Here is a 26,688-nt window from a genome sequence, read left to right on the forward strand (position 1 = left end):
CCTTTCAACTCTTTATTTTGCTACTTGAAGCTCCGACGAAACACAGGAGTGTTTTAAACTTTTAAAAACTGTTTTCATGATGCAGCTTTGGCATGATGATTTTATTTTTGGACCATGTTTAGGACTGTGAAGAATTAACTCAAGCTTTACTTTATGTGATATCTTTCAAATGGATTGGTTTATAATACAGTACTCTGAATACTGGAGTACATCTGGAAGATACTAAATGAGGGAAATCCAGGCTTACCTTTCTTGTATTGTCAAAATGTTAATTTAAAAGTGAGCATATTGCATAATAGAAATAACTGTATTTAAAGAAACATTAAGAAATGTTAATGTTTATCCTTACTGATGGGTAGGGAATGTAATTCATTGACACACCCACCTCCTATCTAGCAGCTATCATTTTTCTAGCTATTTATTGAACTTTCCTAGAGAAGTTTCTTTTCAACAATTCCCTGGATCTAGATTTTTTAAAAGAACCACAAGATTTTTGGATTCCCCCCACACCCAGATTTAGCCTTACAGTTGAGCTTGACTTCAATATTTGCCTCTAGCACTTTAAAGGACAAGCAAGTTATTAGATAGGAAATACAGGTAGTCCTCACTTAGCAACCACAATTGGGACAGAGTTGCTGGTCCCAACTGTGGTTGCTGAGAGACACAGTCACTAAGTGAAACATCACATGACTGTGATGGACTTACATCACTTCCCATTTGGTTATTAAGTGAGTCACTGCTGGTTGTTAAGCGAGACATCACATGACTATAATTTGCGATTTTACTGCTGGCTTCTCCACTGACTCTGCTTGTCAGAAGCTGGCTGTGAAGCATGCAAATGGCAATCACTTGACTGCGGGATGTTGTGACCATCATAAATGCCTGCTGGTTGCAAAGTACCCAAATGTCAATCATTTGACCACAGGGATGCTGCGACCATCATAAATGTAAGGACTGGTCATAAAGTTACTTCTTCAGCACTGTTGTAACTTCAAACAGTTGCTAAACAGGGCAGTCATTAAGCAAGGTCTGCCTGTACATTCCAGAGGTACATGCCCAGAGGAAAACTAGGACCTATGAATGTTACCAATGCCTGGAGTCTAAGAGGATTTCCCAGCTGCCAAAGCAACTTCCTATTCTGAAAAGGCACTTCAGTCTAAGACAGTGTTTCTCAACCTCAGAAACTTTAAGATGTGTGGATTTCAACTCCCAGAATATGCTGGCTGGGGAATTCTGGGAGTTGAGGTCCACACATCTTAAAGTTTCTGAGGCTGAGAAACACTGGTCTAAGAAACAATGTAGTCAGTCTACCCTTCTGAATAAAAACCCCAAGGTAGTGTAGAATTAATAACAGAACAAGACCCAAACAAGCTCTGGTAAGACAGAAATACAGAAAATGGCAGCTATAAAACTAATGCCATAACACATTGTGAAATGCACGGGCATAAAATTGAAGCCAAATGTATTGCCAGGTGCTGAAAAAGCTTGCAGGAACGTTTCCAGAGGCCAAAGGAGTTTCTCTAGAAGGTGGGAAAGCAGGCAGCATTTCTCGGGAAAACGTGGCATACAAGAGGAAAACCCTTACTTCCTCACTTCACCACCAGCAGAACCTCAAGGGATGAAAGCACAAGAGTTTGGACAGGTTTGTACTCAACGTGCTTTAATAGAGGTTTGAGCTATGAGACAGGTGATCCACAGCAACTAAAGGATGTCATAAACTCCTTCAAAGAAGCAGGGAGTAGGGATCCTGGGGCTCTCTATGTGTTAGCTGCAGCTCTCACTGGTTGGAGCGGCACAACCAATGAAAGGGGATACTGGGAATTGTAGTTCAGGAATGCCTAGAGGGCCGGAGGTTCTCCATTCCACCTGACTTACCAGCCTGTCAGGTTAAGACAGGTGTTCTAATCCAACCTTCATTGATCCGAGGGAAATCTCCACTGTAAAAACAAGACAGGGCACATATGGGATAATTTAAGTATTTTATTTGAAAATCCACTCCCCCACCAACCCTGTCAAACAGACACCCATAGGCCAAAAAGAACCCAAAAATCAACCCACAATAGAAATGAGATACAAACAGGAAAAAGGCAAAATTCCATCCCATGGTTGACAAAATTTACCCTGAAAGGAGGGGGAAAATTGAGGCAAAATAATTCAGTACATCCATTTTCCAGACAGGACTCTGCAGCAGTTACAATGCTTCCAAATGAGGAACACAAAATGTGCCTATTGATACAATATATACAGACAAGGCCAATCAGAACCCAGTCCATAAAACAGCCTTCACCTTCCTTAAAAATGTCTTAGAACACACCCAAAGTGCATTTATTTTTATAAAGCATCTTTTCTTTCCTTTTCCCCAGCCCCAAACTTTTAAAATTGTCTTGCAAGTCTGGATTCCATTTATTTTGTTTATGTTATGTAAATCTGAAAATAAATCATAGCAATATTTTAATAAATTAAACACATGCACACAGAAAGGCAAATTTGATCAAAATTCAGGAAACATCTTACAATCCAGTAAAGTTGTACCTTGTGAAATGAACTTTGTTGGAAGATATAAGCAAGATTTAGAGTCAAACTGAACTTGTGTGCATATACCACCAGCTTTTTGTGTGTTGTTACTGAGGTATATACATTGTTTTATGTTTTAAATCAACTCACTGATTTAATTGGGTTGACAGTTTTATGTGCCCTTTTATTTTAGGTCATAGAAAAGCTGTAAGGATTGCTCCCTGTGATTGACACCGCTATATGACATGCTTTTATATGAGTGTCATACAGTCTTATTAACTAATATATAATACCAACAGAGAAAAGTCCAGAGAAGTTTTGGAACTATTTGAAAAACGTTTATTGTCCTCAAATAGAATGGATTAGTGAATTTGCAATATCTCTACTCCATTGATTTACTAGGTCAGCCCTCCCTAACCTGGTGCCTCCTAGGTATGTTGGAGATTACTATCATCCTCAATTGGGAATAATTTGAAATGGAATGAAGGTAATCAAGTCAGGGAAGGCTGATTTAGGTCCTGAATCACTTTCAAATGGAATTAGCTAATCATCAGTTACCAGCCAAGGGGACTGGTAAACTATTCCAATCATTATATAAGTACCCAATAAACTACAACACCTGGTTACATATTTCTGGATAGCAATGAATGGAGTACAGATTAAAACTTGTAGATGTGGAACTAGATAAAGCCGTTTCAGTTTGAAGTCTGCCAAAAAAAAAGTTATTAACAACTTCATATATGTTGTAATCTAATTCCCACAGCTAGACCCTGACTTCATTTCAGTAAGGAGAGAAATTTATTTCATTGGCCAACAAGTATAACATGGAGGGCAGTTGAGAGCTGGACTATGAGCTATGTTTGAGTCCACCATGGATTTATAGACAGGGATCACCCCTAATACCAAGCCATAACGTGGATTCTTTTCATTTCAGCTTAGCGAATTAGGGGGAAAAACAAACAATGAGATTTGCCAACCCTGGTTTATGGCTTGGTATAATGCATGAGTGCAGCCAATTATGGCTTGCTCATCAATGTATAGTTAAACCATGGCTTAGTGCAGTGTGTGAACCAGAGGACTGTTCAGCAGGTCATTCACCGTTCTTTCACCTTCCCATCCAGGAAATAAAACAGAGGAAGAGATCTAGCAAGGCTGTTTCAAGGGAACACAAATCAAAAGACACTTTTGAAGAACAGAAATAATATTTCAAGCTCCGTATTTAACTATTTTTGCTTGGTGCATTCTTATCAACACAGAAGACCGCATCTCCCACCCAGGGCCAACGGTGTCACAGTTTATTTTCACTCTGCATCATGCAAAGATCCGTGAACCTGTTTTAAAAACTCCTTTGGTAATGTAAAATTTAAAGAATGAAGGCAACTTGAATTGGCTTTTTTCATATCACTTTTCAGGGACGGAATATTATTTGTGCCACAATTTGAAAAAGAAAAAAGGAAAGGACAGAGAAAGGTTCCTCAGAGGATAACTGTTATTTCCCCAAGGAAGAGGATCTGTTGAGAAAGCCTTAGGTTCCACCTGAAAATAATACACGATTTAAAAAAAAAAAATCCATAAAACTAGGCGAGATTTCAAATGCCACCAGTTTGTTCTTGGTTAGTAGTCCCTCCATCATCTCTTGTATGACCATCGTACTGATGTAGTACCACATGTTACATCAGAAAATGCCCAAGCAAAGGTTCAGTCAAAGGCAGACAACCCGAAAGGCTACAGTGCAGATTTTAATTCTCTTGGTACAACATTCATCCAATCATTCACACTTTTCAAACAGAACGGGTCAAATAGCTTCCACAGGGGAGGTATTTAAAAAAGAGACATAAAGAAGTTTCTTTCACAGAAAAACATTACAGCAAACCTAACATGGATGTAACAATGGCCAAACAAAGCCCAATGGCTCTCCAGGAGTTATTTACACATGATTGGCCTTTGCTACTCAGTAGTCAATAACAGAATCTTAGAGAAGTTCAGTTCAGCAAAATGGCAGGTGGCCAGCAGCAGAAAGTGGGCGCCCGTCACTGGCATGGTTTGTGCGTGTTTGAACCAGATTTTAAGAAACATTTCCCCACCATCAAAGCAAGTGCAGACCTTAGGACTTTGGGACTTTTGATCTCAGCTCTTACTTGAACCAAACATGAGGGAAAACCAAAGAAATCTCCAAGTCCACCACATATCAAGAAGTCTGTCATTTTAAGCAAGATATAAACAGTGTGTTTACAATGAGCAAGGATTAAGCTGTAACTATAAGAACAGCTCATTTGTTATCTGAAGAGCCAGAAAGTTTTATGTGGGCAAGAGCAAAATCTTTACCCTCTTTTGCCTGTTACCCAGCACCTTTAAACACTCCTTTGCAGCCACATATTCTAAGGCATGAGAATTCATAGAAATTTTCAGTATATGGTTACATTTGCAGTGTATCATTACATTTTAAAATGTTCACCCAAGAAGGGACTTTTGGGGAAGTGAGGGGTTGTCTTCCTGGTTTAAGATTCAATCCTACCTGGAACTTTTTTTAGCTTCAAGTAACAAGTCTTTTCAAGTATGCTTTTCTTTGATGCTAATTTGGTAAGTCCCAAAGTCACTATAGTCGTGTATTCTAAAATGGGGGGAAGAAGAGGCATGTATTTTCTTCCAGTGTACCAGAATGAGTTTCAAGAATGCAGCTTATTCTACTCTATACGACAGACCCAACACTTTCATAAGTTCACCTCTAATACAAGTATCTTGGCTGCTGTGGGAACTATTATGAGGAAATGGATACTCAGGGAAGCACTCCAATGGATCAGTGTCTCTTCAATTCACTTATTTCATAAACTTAAAAACTGAGCAGCAAGAGACAAAGCTTCTTTGGGGATAGGGCACAGCTCAGGTGGATGTCAGTCAGTAAACTGAGCATCAGTTAAGAAGGAAGGGTTCAGGACAGAATCGGGAGAAGAACAACTGAGGGGAGGAAGTGCTGCACAATTATTAGAAATAAATTCTGGAATCTGTCTTGAAGCACAAATGTTCTAATGGGAGGAACAGAGGTGCAGCTCCCTCTAGAACCTGAATTTGTTTAACAGATACAATCACGCTTTTTTCCAAGACTCAGTTTTAGATAACGACATACTAGCCATCCACTTTAAGCTTCCTGCATATGAAGATTCTAAAGACTCCATGATTACAAAACCTCACCATCTGCAATAGGCAGGATGCAAAACTTCAGACTTCTGGGAACGGAGGCTGAATTCAAGACAAATTGATTGGAGAATATGGAACAAGCTTTCCAAACTAATAACAATAATAAATAAATTATAATAAATTATTAAGTTATCACAGCTTTCAAAAATGTCACCAAGAAATTTACACAAAGTACCTTAAGCTACATAGGCAAGAGACTTATCACATAGAAAGAGGGCAATGTACTTCCTGGGTGTTGCAATTCTAAACAACAGTGGGATAGTTTGAGTTTTGCTAGGGCAAAATCCTTATCTTGCTCTTATAATGAACCACTGAAACAGCACTCAATATTCCTTTAATATTTAGATTTCTTATGAAGGCTGGTAGATAGAGCATCTTTCTGACAAAAATGATTTTCTGAGCTTGGGGAAGGAAACAGTGGCGATCATGTATTCTTGCTCCTGACTTTCCTTTCCCTCCCATCCTCAAAGCAAGATGGGACTAAGGTGCTTCACAATTTGCTGCCTCACATTAAAAAGGTCCCAGAGGCATTTCTTTTTGCCTGATTAGCCTTAACTTGTTTGCTGGCTCATCTTGGCTTGCCATTCTTCAGAGCAACAGGATGAAACCCCATCTGTAAGACCAAGGCTGACTTCAGCTATTTGGTGCATATTCATTTCTGCCTAATGGGGGTATACCAATGCTTTTACAACAGCTACCGCTTTGATGAATTCCAGTGTTAATAATAGTGGGAGAAAAGGCAAAATAAAATTAAAAAATAAGTGGGAGAGATCTGTCCATTTTCCAATGGCTGATGGCATCTGCAGTGGAAACATTCCACATTGCTACCCGTGTCCCATTTGCATTCAAACAGAAGGCAACAGCAATTTTCCCCAGTCTGGCTAATTTTCCATTGCTTAATCAGACTTATATTCTGGCACCTTCCCACCCTCCCACTGCCCCCCCCCCAAATGCTATCAAGCTTTTCTTAAGCGAGCAAGAAGTTCTACTTCAGCTCGCTATTTTTTGCCTCCCTGTTCCAACCACCCAAATTCTGGCCTCCCAGAATTCCAGAGTTGGGATGAATCTTGGAGAATACCTAGTCCAACTCCCTGCTTAGCGCAGGACCCACAATGCAATCCCATGAGAGACAGGCATCCAGCTTCAGCTGATATACCTCCAGCGAAGAAAAGCTCAACGCTCCCAATGCAACTATTTTATACAGCCAAATGCAGCTTGAGTTCAAACCCTTCTTACAAAAGCAGCATTCTTAAAGAAACTGGAACCGGGAGCAGGTTTTGCTCATTAAATCTTGGAGACGGTGACACTCCCACCCTCCCCATCCCCAAATGCCAACAGGTAAACAAAATGTAAAACTGGCTCACTGTTTCCCATGTTAGAAAACATGGAAAGAAAAAAAGCACCCCAAAAATAGAAATTTAACAAGAAAAATAACATTCTTCGTCCTTCCAGGAGCCTGTAGTCCGGCTTCGGTGGATTCCAACATCTTTATGGAACCAGGTGGGGTCATGGGCACCCGTTTCTGTGCACAGCTGTGCTTCTGTTCAAGCCCTGGACCCTTTTCTGGAGGCCTAAGACAGCCAGAAAGGAAACACCAGGAGTCCCTTCCAATGCAGCTTCCACAGCTACAGGATACTGGTGACCCAATTCCTAGTTTGGAGATGGGAAACAGAAAGACGGGTGGGAGGAGAAAAACCCCCATAAATGTAGACATTGTTAAGAACAGAATTATAGCATGTCCTTCTTTCTGCATATCCAAGGTTGAATTATAATGCTAGGTCTATTCTGTGCTTATAGTAATGTGCACATGTGGTCTGGTTTTGAGGACAGCATTCCAAAATACTTCACTTTGCTTTAAAATTCAAAACGCACATATCTAGCCTTTATGAGTGTAAGCCTGTCAACGTATCCAGGCTTACCCAGGGAAGCCTGCATAATATTGATTCAACAAAAACTTTTGGTGGACAGGGGACTAGGCTTCTGTTACGGAAAATGAGGAAATATATACAACTGTGCTTTGACTGCATAGCTGAAACCATTTTTAAAAAAATGTAGACTATATACAAAGCTTCCAATACAGTATATCAAAGAAGAGTCAAACTAAAACACACTTAAGATTCCTTAAGAGAGAGAGAGAGAGAGAACAAGACTCTAATCCTCTAATTTACAGTATTATATTACCATTGGTGACAGCAGCACGATAGGCAGGGGCTCTCATCACTACGTCGAGGAATCTGATTCTTGTTTCTGTTTGGAAAACAGCTGGGCCTCCTTCAGTGAGAGATACACTTCCTCTTGAGGGTCATAGTAGTAGAACTTGCGAATGTATGTTATCAGAGGCCTGATCAGAGAAGGGAAAGGAGACTTCAGTAAATTTTGGAGGTCCAAGGAAGCAGAAGAGACATTCCAAGTAAGCAGACTGATGAATCCCTCTCTCTTTCAAACAGGGGTCCAGAAAGATTGAGTTTGCAACACCCCTAATTCTGCAGATCCCCAAGCTAACAAAAGTTTGTGTGGGGATATTTGAATGTATAAAAATGGACAGGATCTCACAAGTTCTACATTCTGACATGGGAGCTTGCAAGATTATGGCTAATGAAATTTAAAAAGAAACAATTTTTTAAAAGATACCTTAATTTTGGGTGCCTGCAACGTATGCAGACCTCTTTGGTTCCTGGTTCCCTTTCCTCCAGAAACCTGTCATCTCTCTTTGTCTTGTTTAACTGATTGTCCTAACCTTTCTGAAGGTGTTTCAACCCTGGTGTGAAATTTCAACCAATGTTTCACACTGAAACAACATCAGAACAGTAAGGTCAGAACAGCCTGTTCCAACACCAGAACAGGGTGTTTCAAAAGCTCTGTTCTATGTATCCACCCCCTAGAAAGTCTCCAGAAATATGCAGAAACAGCCTCTGTATTTTTAAGTTGTTGCACCAAACTGTCTGGCACTACTAATTTTACCATTGGTAGGTAGGAGGACAACACAGCAAATCTAATTCCTTTAGCCAATGAGAGCTGGAAGGACCAAAAAGCAAAAGGCAGGACCTACTTGGGGAGTGGGAGCTCTGGAATGTGATCGATGCGGACCAGCTGCCTTATCCGGAAGCGGCAGAGGTGCTGCAGTGACTTGACATTGCTGAACCTAGAGACCGGATAGAGAAGTTGGACAGGAGTTGGAGGGAGACCTGTAAATTAAAAAAAATAAATAAAAAAATTAAGAGAGAGGGCATCAGGTTAGAGGAAAACACAATAGCAACAACTGAGAAATATCCTTCTCAGGAGCAGGGAGAACAGCAAATGCTGGAATTCCTGCAGCCACTCTGAATGGTCACTGTACTGCCCTCTGGTGGAGACATTACTCCATACAGCCTTGCGCTGGGGTGTGCCATACTTACTGGGGGCTAGAATGGGCAAGGCTAGAAGCAAAAGGCTGGAGACCAGACAATTCCACTGGAATTGTCACATTGCCACAATAACAAGGCAAAGGTGTCAACTGCTTCTCCCACTGAGAAACAAGTGGCTCTCAGTCCATTACACCATGTGGATGGAAGAGAGATGTAAGGTTTGAACTGCAGCTGCTATAATTAGGGCTTGAGTCTCATTCATTCATTCATTCATTCATTCATTCATTCATTCATTCATTCATTCATTCATTCATTCATTCAATTTGTATGGCTACCCATCTCAACAAGTGTCTCTGGGCAGCGAAAGCTTGCTGTAGCTGGTTTGGTTGGTTGGTTGGTTGGTTTTTTGCATTATTAAGGTTTTTAAGCATCTATGATGAAAATATCTTATCAGAGCTGTGTCTTGAATCTCTGGCTGCAACCTTCTAGTTTGAGTATCAGCTGGGATGAAGCCTGATGTATCCTCTTTATTTCTGATTATTTTCTCATCCCCTCATCCCTTGACATCCTTTCCTTTGGGCATCCTGCCTTTTAGATCTCCTAAAGTCCTCAGGAGATGGGCTTACTGGAGGGAGACACTACAGAATAGGGTAGAAATGTTTTAAATGTATAAGAAAAAATATTGGAGCTCAGGGCATTTGAATCTTGCTCGTTTCCAGCTCATGCAGCTTTCTCTAACTGAATAATTTAACCAGTGGATGATGTCAAGTTTTATAGAGGCATATGAAGAACAACTCTCGTGTCAATGAATCACGTATAATTTCTGTGTCAAACGTTCTAGATTAATTCACAGCTATCAAAATTATTTGAGGAAGCAGGATGGAGCAGAGAGCTGTGCAAGTCAAGCCATATAATGGGCTAGATCAGATTTTAGGGAATTTCTATTCAAGCACAACACAGCCAATCGTCAAGGAGAATGAAAGCTGTAACCCAACAGCTGGAGGGCCAAAACCCTGGCTTATGTTTCAGCCTTTGAAGCAAGTGAAAGAGAACTGTACAATTCCACATTCAGCAGGCCAATTGAAAATGCCCAACAGAAATGCATGTATGTCAATGACAGGAACAGGATAAACCAGATCTCCAGGTATATCTGAAGCACCTTACCTTACACTTCAACGCCATCCATTTTTTCACTTAACTGTCACCTATTCCCTGGAATAATTGCTTCTCGAGTCAAGAGCATTCTGTCCAAATCTTGCCGGATATTTCAGAATTACTTTTTTACTGTTATCAGGATAGATATTTTTGCCAACAAAAGCTAAAAATAATTGCTGGTCATTATATATCTTACTTAATAAATGCCACAACAAAAGAATATCTAAGAGCTGCGTGAGTCGCCTCCAACACACACACACACACACACACACACACACACTTACCTGGCACTCTCGATCGCAAGAAATAAAGGAATTTTCCATTTTTGGAATGCATGATAGCCCGTTTAATGAACTCCACCACAGACTGGCAACGGTCCTCAAACTTCGGATGACACCAAAGGCTAAAGGTTCCTGAGCCAAGAAGAAAGGAGCATTACAGAACAAGGAAGTACATGGGTGAAAGTGCATGGTTTGTAGAAGCTGGCTTTATGCAAGCTTACTAAAATAAAAGATAACCACAAGTCAGAATACTGGCATTGGGAGATCTAGGTTGGAAAATCACATTCCACAATAATTCATTAAATGAACCTAGGCAAATCCTTCCCTTTCAAACTCAGTAGGAAGCCACCCTAATCTGATGCCCACGTCTCTACTCCACTCACCTCGGTAATGCTCCATTCTAGTGTGATGGGTAATACCCTGTGATCGAAAGCTGAGGCTCAGAATGTAGCGAGGATCGGAGCTATCACGAACCAGGAATGATCCATCAGGCTTCCCTTTCAGCTTCATTTCGGCATCTTCCCAGTTCATGGGGCCCCAGTACCATCCACACTGATTTAAGAAAATGTTTATTTGATGGTTTATCTTAGAAACTGATTCCAACATATTAAAAAAAAATCAACACTGGGGCATATTTTTTCAATAATCAAATTCCACATCCTCAGGATGCTAAAACATAACCAAATTCATCCAAACTGGTACCCTGCAGAGGACCTGCCAGAATTCCAAGCCAGTGTGGCAACTGGAACTCCCTTACTTTGAGCCAGAAGACTCACCACCTGCCCATTTCCTTCCAGATGACAAAAACCTAACAAACATCTATTCAAGGTTCTCCAATGTTTTGAAAGACAGCACTCTATCTTTCAGAACAGCTGTTTCTGACAAAGCAAAATTTATTGATCCAGCACTGCCTGACATGTTCTCCCCCTCATTTATTTTGAATATGCAAATTGGCACTGTAGTAAACAGCAAGATAAGGTTACTTAACACTACAACAGGGCTACGCCTAGGTTATCCATTCCAACCAATTCTCATCCTGCATGCCAGTAAGAAAACTGGATAGAACATATCCTGCAATCCATTCCCTGTCAACCCTCTCAACTTTACCAAAGATAGGTTCAAAGAGAACATCAAGCATCCTCAGAAAAAAAGCAGCTTATGCAGCTTTACTGAATGAATAAATAAATAAAAGCCTTACTTTTTCTAACTCTCGCAAACTAGCTGCAAAACTGCTTGAATCAGGCCGATAAAGGGGGCACTGAAGGTGCTGTGCAGGTTGACTGTGTACCGCTTCGGATGGTCTGATTGGGAGTATCCGGGGAAATGCATCTGGAAGAGGAGAGAAAAGGTTAGAAGACCCAGCTGACCCCACCAGATATAAATATCAAGTATTTTGATAGCAGCTTTCCACCAAAGGAGACCACATTTGTGTGCGTGTTTTAAGCTAAAGAGTAACTGCAGAATCTAATTCCTCTCTTCTCCACCGCTGATGCTCATCCCCGGAAAGACAAATGACTGCAAACAGAGGCTCTACAGTGCAATCTAGTGTAAAGCTACCCAGGCTTTAAGCTTGCATCATCTATTTTAGTTTTCCACCAAGATGCAATGGGGCTTAGGGAGGCTGACATATAATTGTGGAATGCGACATCTCTGAAAAAGTGATCCGTACCAGAACTGAAGTGAACATTCAAGCCTACTTCTTTTTCCTCCTGAGTTACCATCATTTCACCAACTTAATCCAGGGAAAAGTCTCTTTATTGCTGCTAGTTGTAACTCCCTAAGAATCAGAAATTCTTGTTGATCTACTGCAAGATCTATCAGTACACTCTAGACAACTCTCTGCTTGCCCCTTTGAGCTATAAGCAGCATTTCAACAAGCAGAAATTGTTCAAATCGGGAGCAAACTCTAGCCCATTCAGAACAACAACACTTTCCCAAACCTGATACCTGCCAGAAATTTTGCAATGGCAACTCTCAGAATTCCCAATTCCCAAGACTATGCTGGGAAGGCCTTCTAGAACTTGCACTCTCAATCCTTCTGGAGGATACCAGGTGGGGGTAAGCAGGTCTACTGATGTCCTACTTTATTTATAACCACTTTCTTCAGGTTATCAAACCTGGAAGCCTATGGGGGGGAAAGGGGCACAAAGAATGAAATATTTAGGTTATTTTCATTTAGGAATATTCAATGCAAATGGTTACTATTATTATGTTGAATCATACTGTGCTCTCTTTCACTGAAAACCACAGGGAAGGAAGGAAGGAAGGAAGGAAGGAAGGAAGGAAGGAAGGAAGGAAGGAAGGAAGGAAGGAAGGAAGGAAGGAAGGAAGGAAGGAAGGAAGGAAGGAAGGAAGGAAGGAGCATCAAAATGAGCTGTAAATTCTACCCCAATTTCCCTTTCAAGAAACTCAAAACAATAGTAATAGGAAACTGTTGGGTTGGACACCCAAAGATTATTCACCTGTTAAGAAGTGGAGACTCAAAATGTCTCCAGTTAAATTTCCACGTCTTGGGAGTTAGGGGACAAGTCCAGTGCACAGAACAACTCTCTATACAAGCACAACATTTTGGCTCAAAATTGTATTTTGATCAAGACAAAAATGTAATTGGTTAGAACAAAGTTTTTAAAGGAGGTAGGGAAAAAGTAATCACTCAGAAAAACCCATAACGTATCACTGGTCTAAAGATCAACACTTGTAGCCGTACACAAAAGGTTCCTGACCAAGTTCTGCTGAGCTTCGTGAAAGGCGTGGGAGGGGAGAGAAAATGACAATATGCCCTCAGGTCACTTTCATGTGAAGTACAATTCTACAGTTTTATTTCAATTTAATTTTTAATCCACTATCTCTCCATGACTCCAAATAGGAAATAACAGTTACACGGGCACAAACACCTTGCTGTGTTCATACCCAAATGGCATTCTGGTTCAATTCCATTTTTGTTCCTTTTGCTTCAGGGAATATAGATTTCTGGGAAGAACCTTTGTACTTATTTTGAAAAAAAGACAAGCCAAATTCATCTTGGAACCAAGCAATTCTCATGTCTACGCTGCCTTACAGGGCAGCAAAGCCACATTTGTGCTACTTCAGGAGCAACACAATCCAAATTATATGGAGGACTGCCTATTCCTAGTATCTGCCCCACATTCTTAAGTTATTAACAGAGCACTTTTTGCAGACCTAGCCATGGATGCATTTAACATTAGTGATTAATTCTAATTCTTTTGTTCCAAAACCTTTACTAATGAACAAATATCTACTGGAGTTGCAGCAAATTCTCTCCTTATTACCGTTTAGGAAGTGGTTCCAATCACACCTTTTCAAACAGGCTTTCTAGAAACTTTAGTTATTTTAAACATTTAATCATTGTATCATGTGACTATGTTCTTGTAACACCCAGAATCATGGGGATTGGCTGGCATATACATTTGCTAAATAAATTAAGAAAAAGAGAAATTCTGGATCTCAAGACAGAAGAAGCCTCCTTATTTGACCCCAAGGTTTGTTATATACTGTACATATTTTAGGGGCAGTGAGAATCTTCATGCATGTTGATTTATTTTTAAAAATGATTGCGAAAAAGATCTGCAAAAAATTCTTAATAAATTTGCCACTGATTTAATTATAATACTTGATGGAAAGCCTAAATGAACCATCATTCGTTTCTATAGGAGAACGCTACAGAGAGACAGCTAAGATGTTGGCAAGAACTGCCCCTTTTGCTTCAGACATTCATCATCCTAATATAAGGGTGATATAGTCAAGTTCCTTCCATCAATCACTTCCATTTCACAAAGAAAAATACTTCCTATCAGGATAGTTGATTAAGTATTTTAGCACTCTTGCTCTTTGTGGTGGGAAGTTTAAGTGCTTGAACAATTATCCCAATCAACTACAATATCCCCAAATCTCAGTAATGGGACTTCATTGAATTGCAGCATCAGGAGACAGCAGAAACTATTGCCTCATATGGAAGAAGCAAAGAGACAGGCAAAGTTGCAAAGAACCTTATAAAGCGAATGGAAGAAAAAGGTGCCATGAAACTCTGTGCATGTCACCCTCTAGGGCTGTTCATCCGTGCTTCCTTCATGAAGCAGAGTGCAACCAAGAATTACAGAAAAAACTGGTGTTTGGATTCATTATGACATTTTCATGAATTATTTTATATGTGTTCTGTTCCTTGGGTGTTGTCCTGAGCCCCCAAATTCAGTAATTCAGTTTAAAAGCCCAACGACTGGTAAATTTTATCATGGAAATTTAGGAAAAATTTAGGAGCGAAGCTAAACTGACCAGGGGCATGTGGTGGAGGCGGTGGAGGCAGAGGAAAAGACTGGAGGGACGAAGACCCCATCGGATTCACTAAGACAGATGTAGGCAGTGTCCCACTGATATCGTCTAGAAAAAGAACAAAAAGGTTGAGAGGTCCAGGAGATATGAAAAGCAACAGAGCAAAAGCCAGGCTCACACTAGGCTCTCTTTCTCTGAGCACCCGAACGTCCATCTCAGCTGGCTTCAACATCAATAAAAATTGTGCGCATAGAATTGTGGAAAAGTTATTCATCACCTATTTGCTGAGTATGTAGATTAAATGCCACCATTCAAAAAGAAAAAATTGCAGTGCTGCCTCATCTTACATCACGTGCAGGGTAAGTAATTATTCTGGATAATAAAAAATATAAGTACATATATAACATACTAGGGTAATGTGTGCTTCAAAAGTGATTCAGCAGAAGTGCTTCGGGCCTTGTGGAAATGTTAGCACAGCTTCTCTCTGCTATTCGTTAAAGCAACATGACTTTTTTTCAGTTTTCTGTATAAATCTGGGGAAAAAATGACACTACTTTAAGAGTTATATTCATAAAGGGGTTGGCTCCTTAAAATAGCAGCTTCTTCAAGCTCATGCAGAAGCCTGAAAAAGTTGGGCTGCTTTAATGAATAGTAGAGACTTGTGGCCACATGAGCTCTGAAACACTTACTTTAAATCATTTTCACAGCATGCACAGCCCTATTAGGCACACACATTTATACTATTATCAGTGGAGGAGATAGATATTCAGTTGGCTACTTGTCAATTTGTGGACAGTAAAAGTCCATCTTACTTGAAAGGGTGGATCTCAACACAAATACACTGGACTCTTACTGGGAGTTAAAAGACCTACATTTGAGATATAGCAGGACACATAGCAGATTACCACTCAAACTAAATGTAATCCACTAAATATGCAAGACCCAGAAAGGAAGGAAGCTGTGATGTACCTGCCATGCTAGAACACACTTTGTGGTTGGATGTCCTAACATGCAGGATTGACACATGAATTATGTTCACATAACGGACTTCAACTCCCATCAACCCAAGCTAAAATAATCAATGGCAAATAATCAATATTTGCATAGCAAAATAATTAGAAGGCACCAGATTGCCAACCCCTGATCTAGTTCATTCAAAGCTCTTCCTAGTTCAATAGGTTGTCTAAGTATACTCCAGAAGAGGAGCAGGTAATCATTTTAAACTGATGGGCATATATGGAATTCTGAGAACAGGTCATGGTCGCTGTCACAAAATGGTACTTTGAAGTCGGTTTAACTATTTGCAATGGATGTCACAGTGGACATAGCCAATCACAAAACATCTATGTACCATTAAGTAAACTGGTCAGATTCTTCCCTACCACCTTTGCTGACCCTCCAAAATGCACCCTAATCATTCCAGCTTAACTTTTTCTTATTTCTGGAGGTAAGCGTACTTACAAATAAAACACTGGGAATGCAGATGCCCACATATTTAATTTCTAAAAATGTTTTTGGGGCCTATGTCAGGACAGATATTTCTTGAAAAGAAAGATGATGCTACAAGCTATGGCTCTGCAGCATGCTAGTTCCACATTCAATTTTTCAATTAAGAGAACCTTGTGATATCCACGCACCACTCCCTGGTATACAATATCCTTCATTTAAATAATGCTTGGTGGTCTAGTGTCTTGTTACATATGTAAACACAAACACAAAGAAAATAAACACAGAAAGATGCAAGAGAAATGAAAGGTGTGTGCAAAATGTTTATTAAGCCCAAAATCCAAATGCATTTCAAATTGTAAAAATCTTTAAGGGAAGATTTGCTTCTTTCCATACCTATGCATTAAAGAACCAATTCAAAGAAGCACAACTGACTGACACGAAACAAAATGAGGACAATTGTATACAGTCTAAGACAGGGTGGACAAGCCACCATTCACATGCAACCTTGACCCCCCTTTTCACAGTTCTCAGATCCTCCAGAAATCACACTGCCAAATTTCAATGCCAAACTGCTGAGAAGTGGCATCATGCCTTCCACAATTTTTCAGCAGAAAACCATCAGGTGCAAAAAGTTATGTTTATGATCAATCCCTTAAAAAAGCCTACCACCTTCAATGTTTAAAAAATCAGTAACGCCAGTCCTATGACTTCTATAACTATGATGGATCTCTGGGCAAACTAAATTATATTGAGGTCCCTAGCTGTAAAAGATTACCAATTCCTCTTAGCTAGACTTGTAACAATATAAATAAATAATGTGCCATGGGTAGCTTCAAATGCTCAGATATGAACTTCTGTTAAACACAGATGCAAAAGATTACAAATAATTCACTTTCTTTTTTAAAGGATCTGTGTAGGTCTTCTTACTGTGCATGTAGGGTTAAAAAAAGACAAAGGAAATGCTAGATAGAATCTCAGAAACCAAAGGGAGGGCATAACCAAAGATTCAAAAGGTGAAGCAAAAGAGGTGTTAAGTGTCCTTCATACCATTACCTTTCCCATGGCTAGCAGAAGCAGAATTATGAAAACATGCAAGTTCACATGATTTATGGAGTTGATAGAATTTAGCTCTGAATGTGGGTTGTGTATCTTAGGATCTGAGGGTAGGAAAACAGACAAAAGAACAGTTGCAGAGCTGAGAATATATACAAAGTTGCTGCCTTGAAATTGCTCCTATAAAAAAAAGTGAAGATTGGATAGTACGGTATAAAGCATTCCAAGGAGATCCACCTACAGGTAGTTCTTGTTTAGTGACTGCCTTGTTTAGCGACCATTCAAAGTTACAACAGTGATGAAAAAGCAAGTTTGTGACCAATCCTCGCACTTATGACCTTTGCAGGTCTGTAAAGCAAAGGAAAGATGAAGTAAGATCATAAGCACAGTCGTGGTTCCACTTAGCAACTGCTTCGTTTAACAATCAAGTTGCCGGTCCCAAGTGTGGTCGCTAAACGAGGACTACCTGTATTCAAAAGTATTATCTCAAGGCAGAAGAATATGGCCAGCATTTTCTCCTGTGGAAAGATTCTGGGAGAAATGAAGCTTGAAGGAAGCCAGGTAAAGAAGCAAACAGTACCCAGAAGGCTGAGGCTTCGCCGTGGAGGAGGTGGAGGTGTTGGAGGATGCGGGGATGTCAGGCCACGCTGAGAGATATCCACATCTACCAGCGATACTGTCTCACCTGGAGAGAGAAAGAAAAGTAAGGTAGTAAAGCCAGCAATGCTTTGGAGCCTAATGGAAATGTAACTTCATCTTGCATATTTGACAGGTACTGTTAATGTCAGAAGTGTAGGTCTAATATGACCAGACAGAACGGCCTCTGACCCCAGGCATATGTCAAGGTTGACTTCTAATTAGATTTGCCACAATGTACACCCATGGGCTACTCTTGAAAAGTGTTCCAAAGCTATCGCTAGTTAAATGTGTGGCAACCAGATTGCTTTCTGAGCTATGTATTTCAGATGATAGCAGTCTGAAAGTGATCGTCTTTCAGAGACCCTTTCTATATCAACCAAATAACTGCTTGGCAGGAATATAAAACAGGGCCTTTTTGTGGTAGCACAATGGCTATGAAATTCCCTTCCAAGGGAGATTAAGCTAGTTCCACCTCCCATGATTTTGGACAGTCATTTGGGTCATCTCATTTTTAACGAGTTTAACTGAAAACAGAAGATTGTAATTCTGCTTTGTCTCAATCCTCTTGTTATCTTTTAATGTTCTTTTGTCTCATAAGCTATCTTGCAGGCCCTTTTAAGCTAAGGGAATATCTGGACCAAGTGCCGGACTATGAAATAACACTCAGTCCATATATCAAGGCACAGAATAGTTCTGTATTTCACTCAGGCCTGTGAATAACCACAGCTCGTCTCCAAAACCTTTAAGAAGCAAAGAAGACACAGACACGACCAGCAGATTTTTGTTGATAACCACAAATAGCAAAGGCAGTCCTCTGTACATCAAAGAAAATGCCCTTGTGAGTTGGGTTAGGGAAGGATATATTCTACTTCACACTGAGGAAGCGACACTCCTGTTGCATGCTACAGCAACATGCCCAATTTTGAGAATAGCTTCTGGTTTTATGCCTGCAATCCAAATACTTAGTAGGTACAAAAATTCAAGCACCTTGAAATGCTGGAACAAAGTTGGCTAACCATAATTTCCCATCCCTATGAGTCCTCAGGCATATGCAGAACCTGAGGGAAAGAAAGATTCAAGAACCACAGCTAAATGGCTAACTGAAACAGACAGAAGGCAGACAGCAGAGCTTCCAAACCTCAGAACCAGGTCTCAATACTGCAGAGGCATATCAACATCTTGCGAGATTTCACCCATTTAAAAATGTATTTTTATTATTTACTTGGGAAGATCAGTGTGTGCTATTTATGCAAAATTGTGTGATGCCTGGCACCTGACAAGGTGACCTAATCTTGTCCTTGGATCTGAAGTTATGGTATGCTCTCTGGATTCCAAACCATGTCTTCTGCCCAGAAGGAAAAGATGCTTTTAAAGTTTTCATCTTAGAATTGTTGGAATTTACTGCAAATCCTCTATGTTGAGACATGGCCTACTTGCTATTATATTACTTAGAAGTTAGAATCAACATTTTGTTCTTTGTATTTCTTTGGCTCCAATTCTATGGCAGATTTGGGACATTCTGTGGTAGGTTTGGGGGGAAAAGCTAACTTCTTGATGACATTGGTGTATGTATTTTAATCTGAGCTGATTCCATGTAGCCTCACCTGATTTCACATTTAGGTTTTTGCCTTCAGCTTACAAAGACATGCTTAGTTAGAAATCAGATGTTAGCAGAGAGTTTGGTGCCCCAGTTTCAGCAACAGGACTCTTCTGGATTCTAGGAAAGAGACCTAATCCAATATGTAGGGACAGCTATCAATTTCCCCAATGTCGGACTTGACATTGGGGAAAAGTTGGAGCAGTTAGACAGTCTCTCATTCAATTTACTTTGTGAACCTTTTTCTGTGATACTAGGATATGTTCTTAAGGGAAGGCCTCTCTAAAACAGTCTTCCCCTATGATATCTGAGAATTATCAAACATGAAGCCCAACACTTCTGAATGTCACCAGGTTGGGGAAAGCTATTCTACAGAAGACTTTGCTGGTTGGAGATGAGAAAAGATATAGTCCTACATACACACACACACACACACACACACACACACTTTCATTCATGGTATTTCTTAATTATTTTTGTTCAAAAGTCAGAATCACTCCAAAACTAGCTAGGTTTTTTAAAAAATCAATAGTATGACTCAAAGTCTAATAGCAACATAATATGGATGCAGAGTTGAGTAAAACCAATAGGGGTTTCCTTCAAGTAATGGTGAAGGAGGAAGAGAAGATATCAGACTCAACACTCACCTGTGAAGAGGGGACCAAAAGCAACTGGAGAAAAGGCACTTTGTGTTCGCATCAATCTTTGTTTTCTACAAAAATACATACAAAAGAGTCTGTAAATAAAGAAATGTTAGATGACCGCACTGACCTCTCCTTTTACCTATACCCATAATAAGTTCTGATTCAACTGTATCATAAACTCTTCACTTTATTACCCCTTGCCTATAAAAAGAATAGAGGGGGTTAGCACAGAAGGAGCAATTATTTGGGCATAAGGATGCCCATTTATGTATTAGTTCAATTTATATTCAATTTTTCTATTAAATCACCAAAGAGGAAATAAGTAATTAAAAAGTGAAAAAACCTATAATTATTAGAACAACTTTAAAAAAAAAATCTCCATAGTGCTGCCATACATACATACATACATACATACATATTTGGAGTGAACGAACTGAGTGTGTGTACTGAAAAGTGGCTTTACTTTTCTTTCTCTGCATGGTCTACAATATTTGTAAGCTTCCCCAAATGTCAAGAAAGCCAGGGTTCAATCAGAGGTGAGTAGCAGAGATGAATTTCAACTTGCATCAGTGAAGGAGGATGGGACCTATGGCCCACCAACTTCAGAAGACCTACTGCAAATGTAAACTTTCCAAGAAAATTAAAACCCAAGGCCACAAAGAGGTTGCACCTGCTTGCCCACTCTCCACACATGCCATCTGAGATGCCTCAGAGCCTGGAAAGAAAATATAAATGCATTTTCCTAATATACACACCCAGTTCATTCCCCTAGAAAATAAAGATTTCAGTAAGGTTTTTTGCTTTTTTTAATTAGTGAGGAACACTCCATGATGGAACCCACTCCACCAATACAGACTCTCACACAACACATCTTATAATTCATTTTCTGGGTTTGCAAAATACACTGAACCACAGACTAACCAAAACACACTAAACAATTTTTTTAAAAAATAAGCAAGGTAAACTTAGCATGTTGTACAAATGCTAAATGCTTCTGCTAGACCTTTATGTGACCTGGGTGAACATGATGTATGCACACAGCCAAAAAGCGTCATGGGTGAACAGAGGAAGCCAATCCAGGACTTTTCAGGTTAGCTAATCTGGGAGTCCAATTTCAGGAGGAAGCATGGCTTTAGTAATAGAGGATTTCATAATAATTTAATTCTTTATTTAGCTAGCCCTTAAACTTCCATTAACACTAAGCCTTCTGACACAAGAGAGCTATCCCAAGGTCTTTGCTGCCTAAGAAAAAGCAGGAAATGGCATCCGTGTCAAAAAGGCACAACACCCAAGGTCAGTTTGCCTCTGCTCATCCTCTGCGTGTTCTCATTTTACACACCCACACCCACAGACACCCACACCAGAAAAAGGAAATCAAAGAAAAAGAGACGAGGCTGTAGCAGACTCATTTCATAGCTGCTTTATTTTCCTGCCTCTATGTCCAGAAAGCAGAAGGGAGGCTTCATCACAAAGTGACTCCAGATCCAGACAACACCCCAGATTGAAATGAATAAACTATCTTAATCAGTCTGACCCACCGCCCAGGACAATGTGCTAGATTTAGTGATAAGATAGTTCAGCATGCTCATGAATGCAGTCATTGAGTGAGGGCTGGAATTCGGAAGAGCAAATACCTTACTCCTGCTTCATATAGGGAAAGACTTTGGGAAACAGGTCTTTAAAAATGTGTAGCTTCCTCTGAAAAAAAGATAGCATTGAAACACAGTGAGGTCAATTAAGAGAATAGCAGCTGTTTTTTGCTGCATTAATTTACCAGGATTTGTTTGTTCTTGTCCTTCTTTTGTTATGGTGGCTGTATGTGCTCTAGATGAGTGTTTCTCAAGCTTGGCTGCTTGAAGATGTGTGGACCTCAACTCCCAGAATTCCCCAGCCAGCTATGCTATGCTGGCTAGGGAATTCTGGAGTTGAAGTCCACACATCTTCAAGGGGCCAAAGTTGAGAAACACAGCTCTAGATTATTCCCAGGGCCAGTCCCTGTTTCAATCCTTGACACCAAGAACTAAAAGAGACCTCAGGTTTCAGTGATGGAAATATGGCCCTTTCAAAGTCAACTAAGGGACCTCAGTAGCTCCACTTAGCCATCTTCCCCAATATGGGGAAGGGGATCTTTTAAAAGGTTCTCCCTTACCACTCCAAACACTGGCCACGCTGACGGGACTAGAAGGGAGCTACCCAAGTTCTCCGCCCCACAAGCCCTTCTGCCATAACTGGAAACAATTCTTTAAGGTCTCACCTGTCCTTTTCTTCACCCTACAGTACTGCTCAGGTCCCCTGATCAGAGATTCCCGAGATCTTCTGCGTGTAAAGCAGAACACTGAGTTATAAGAAACCTGACTGAATGTGCCCTATCCAGCCACTGTAACCAAATACGTGCAACTGGACATAAATCTCAGTATGGTGGGCCAGAGCATTTAGCATTTTAATGTGGGAGACCTGGGTCAACCCCCCTTTCAAATCAGCAGCATTCGCACAGAGCCCTGATCAAATCAAGGGCAAATAAAACAAAAATGATAAATAGTGTTATACAGCACTCTGCAACCTCTGCCAGCCTGACCCCCTCCAAGCACATTGGACTATGCCTGCCAAAACAGAAGGGGCTGAAGAGGATGGCAGTCCAGCAAGTCTAGAAGCATCAAGAACAAGATGGAAAACTTTGCTGAAAAAACACAAGTAAGCCAACCTCACTTGGCAACGTAATTCCTAAAATTTAATGTTTCCACCACAGCACAGCTGTTAGGCCACTAATGAAAACATCACACAACTAGGATCCACAACTGCATCTGACACCAAAAATATATATAACCTTAACCCCTTGAGCTAGCAAATTTAGTCAGCACCTTAAAAAAATCCAACGTCTTTCTCTCACAAATTTGTATGAATACTGAACAACAAACGACCCCATCACATTTTAGCCTAGCAGGCTGAGCAAACCCAGCCTGGGTGGTTAGTTCACAGTTTAAGGTAGTGTGTGAACCTGTAAAGTGGGTTGAGTAAACTACCCAATAATATGTCACCAGGCAAAGTCAACCTATGAGAAAATCCATATTAAATCCCCTAGAAATAGTAAAAGTCTTAACCTATTGACATTTCAGAACTGTGGAAGGCAAGCAGACACAGACTTAATGAGCAAAACACTGTTTTTCTGATTGAAGAATGCTTCTTTCTTAAGCAAGCTCAGAGCCATAAATCCTTCCAACAATAACTGGAAATTGTCACAGTAAGGCCCTTCTATTAAAGAAGTCACCTTCAGAGGCATCTGCAGAAGGTGGCAAATGAACAAAAGGTACATCATGTCATAAACCATCTGGCTTATGTACTCATCCCCAACCCTGGATGCAAGGCTTGGTTTGCGTTGTGACACGATGACATACGTTTCACCATTTTTTTTCATCACCCTGATTTGTATCACACACATACTTCAATTTGCAATAAAAAGTCCTGTAGTCAGTTAATCCCCAGAGTTTCAGTTTTCCCACACTCACAATCCCATGGGGAGAGGTGGGCAAACAACTTTCTTTTTATATCTACAGACAGCTGTAAAAAGTGGCTCAGGCAGATGATTATTTTCTAAGGATTAAGGAACAGGCAACATTTACCAAGAACGAGATTGGTGTCCACACACAAAGTCTTCTCATATAACTACCCACTTTTCTATTTAATTTAAAGTCAGGTAGTCAGTTTTATAAGGTTTGCTACTGTTGTTGGACAACTGAGAGACAAAATTATAGTCAATAGGATCCTAACACAAGAACAGCCCAGCATCTAAGATCTGCTAAGTATCAGTAGGTCTTCCTTTGGGGAGAACTTCCTTTGGCCTGAGAAGAACTTTAGCTACCGTCCACCAAATCGACACATTCTGCCCACTGCAAACACTATTTATGCTGATTGGTAGCAAGAGTCCAAGATTTCAGGTAAAAATTCCACTGCACTATATGCAATCTGAACCTTTTAATCTGAGACACCAAAGATCGAACATGGGACAATACATACAAGCAAAGCATGCCTTCTACCAGTGAGAAGTGATGGTAGAAGGTGGTCAGTGAATTCTTTCCAACACAAAGCAGATGCAACAGGCTTGAGAATACATCACAAATCCAACTGGATCTTTTCAGCTTCAAACTCTGTACAAGAACAGCCAATGGTGTAGGAAACATGGCAACCTTGAGACATTTTGCCTTCATTTGCTACACCACTGAGGACTTGCCATGCTGGCTGGGGCCACAGACCAAATGATCTGGAGGTGCCTTCCCCGAGTTCAAAGACTGAGTTTAATGAAGGAGGCCTTCAGCACTTCTCCAAGTATTTTTTCCAACAGTTCCACAACAGTCCCAGCCCAAAGGGAAGGGCCCTGGGGATAGTTGCAGGGCAGCAGTTTCCACATCCAGTTTGACTGCCCATCCTGACCCCCAAAAGATCTCCCTCTCAATCTGTCGCCCACCAGGTTTCTGCGGCGGATCACCCTCGGGCTCAACCCTCCATCCTCGATCCATATCCCGGCGGCCCGACTCTCTTCTCACCTGCTCGAGTCCTGCTCTCGGTACCCAGGCTGAGACACATCGGGAAGGCTTCCTGCCGTGCCCGAGGGAGCCGGGGCGGCAGCGGCTTGCAGCAGGTCCCTCTCTCCGATCCGGCGTGCGCTGGCGGCAGCCCCGGGGTTGCAGGACGGCCCACTGCAGCTCTTGGTGCGGAAGAGGCGGCTCAGGCGAACCTTCAAGGAGCCTTTCCTGGAGGGGGCCGAGGAGCTGGGGCGGGGGGTTGCGGCGGCGGACGCCGGGCCTGCCGAAGGAGCACTGGCGGCGGCGGCGGCAGCAAACACCGGGAGGACTGCAGCGGGCAACTGAACACGGCTGCTCCCCGTGCCGGCGGCGCTGGAGGGCTCGGCCTGCCCCGCGGCCGCCTCCTCTTCGTCCTCGTCGTCAGGGCCCAGAGCTTCTAGCACCAGCAGGGCGTCGCTGGTCTCCTCTCCCGGGGGCAACAGGGGCAGAGCGGGCGGCGGGGCCATCGCCGGCTGAGGCAGGAGGCTCATGCAGGGGCAATCGCCGGAAGGCTTGCCCAGCCCTCCTAGCACCGTCGGGGGCGCCTGATGGAGCCCCAGGGCCGCCAGCTGTAACTCGAGGCCGGCTCCCGGGGGAAAGAGGAGGCCGCCCGCCGCTCCGCTCCAGCATCGTCCCCCTCCCGGCTCGCCCTTCGGCGCATCCAAGAGAGCACACCGGTGCCTGGCGCACAGGAGCTCCGCCGGCGGCGGCTGAGGCGGCGGAGGCGGCGGCAGGCAGCCGGCCGGGGAGCCCGCCGATGGCTCTCCGGTTTCTCCAGGGCGGAAGACCAGGAGCTGCGAGCCCCGCAGCCCGCCCGCCCTTCCGCGATCCCGAGTTGCAATAGCAGCAGTCTCCCCAACGGCTCTGCCCAGCGCCAAGCCGGCTGCGGCTGACTCTGCCCCGCCGTAGCCCAGCAAGCGACTCAGCACCCGATAAGAGGCCGCCGCCGCTGCAACCGCCTCGCCGCCGTTGCCACCTCCTCTCCCACCGCCTCCTCCGGGCTCTGCCGCCGCCGCCGCCGCCGCCGCTCCTCCTCCTCCTCCCCCGGCCCGTTGCATCGCGCTAAGGGAGGCGGTGCATTGCATGGGGCAAAAGGCGAGGCGTCTTCGGCCAGCAATCTGGACTAGGACCGGGAGGCCGACCCCTGGTCCAGCTCGGCTACCCACAGCTCAAAGCTTCCCCTTCCACCTTTGCTTGCTTAGGGGCCCGCCCGAGCAGGGGGTGTGCACGCCCTCCGACTTCCCTTTCCGCTGATGCGCCGATGATGCGAGCTCCAGGGCGGCCGGCCCTCTGCACCGCGCGCGCTCCTCCCACCGCCTGTCCCCCAGCCCTTCTCCTTCCCAGCTGTTCTCTCCCAGCGAGGGGCGCAGCCACGCCCCCTGTCGCTTTCAGCCCGCCCCTGGGTAGAACCTCCCTGCTGGAGCGCAGTCTCGCTTTTTAACGAGTCCGTCCCAAACTTGGGACGTTTGCACACGGCTGGCCCTTTCAGAAGGCGGTTTCGGGTTTTTTTTCCTGCTTACAGATTGCTTTAAGAAACGAGCGGGGTAGGAATGAAAGGCAAGCCCCGAATTTTCCATTAATGAGGCACGATGAGCGTGCAATGAAAGGCTTGGCTGGGAGCACTCTTGTTGCGGGATGCGCCGAAGCAACGACTTAGCAGCTTTCCCACAGCGCAGGAAGCTATGCTGTGGTTGGCTGGTTTGTGGTTCAGTGTGTGATGTGAACACATTCTTGAAATAAAGGACATGTTTGAAGCATCATTTTCTGGGCCAAGACTGAGGCTGAAATAAATACATCTCTAACTGTATACAATTGTTCCACTTCCCATGTGACCAAGGTGGGAAAAAGAACAAGTAGTCTCTAGGCGTGCAGTGATTTTCAGGGCTTCCCTTCTTTAATGTATAGACAATGGCTTACAAATATAATCTGAGATACAATGAGAAGAGAGTACAATCTGCTGCTTTCTCTAGATCA

At 42.3% G+C, this 26,688-nt stretch overlaps 1 protein-coding gene across 2 annotated transcripts; it reads right to left on the minus strand.

The window, feature by feature from the left end:
• Positions 1-1,723: 1,723 nt before the first annotated feature.
• SOCS7 (suppressor of cytokine signaling 7) lies at positions 1,724-25,949 on the minus strand. Of its 2 annotated transcripts, XM_088143464.1 has the most exons (10): positions 24,697-25,949; positions 20,162-20,226; positions 17,859-17,963; positions 14,780-14,884; positions 11,688-11,818; positions 10,873-11,041; positions 10,493-10,621; positions 8,759-8,894; positions 7,891-8,050; positions 1,725-7,359 (listed from the first exon to the last, which is right to left on the minus strand). In XM_088143464.1, exons 1-9 carry the CDS (start codon positions 25,797-25,799, stop codon positions 7,930-7,932), a joined length of 2,064 nt encoding a protein of 687 aa, XP_087999590.1. In that variant the 5' UTR covers positions 25,800-25,949; the 3' UTR covers positions 1,725-7,359; positions 7,891-7,929. The 2 variants fall into 2 exon arrangements, with proteins under 2 accessions (XP_087999591.1, XP_087999590.1); XM_088143465.1 differs by lacking the exon at positions 14,780-14,884 and having other exon boundaries at positions 1,724-7,359.
• Positions 25,950-26,688: the final 739 nt, after the last annotated feature.

This window comes from Python bivittatus, unplaced genomic scaffold (genome assembly GCF_059951505.1).
Source record: "Python bivittatus isolate LINGU-HERP-01145 unplaced genomic scaffold, Pbiv_v1 ctg000410_np1212, whole genome shotgun sequence".
NCBI classification, from domain to species: Eukaryota; Metazoa; Chordata; class Lepidosauria; order Squamata; family Pythonidae; genus Python; species Python bivittatus.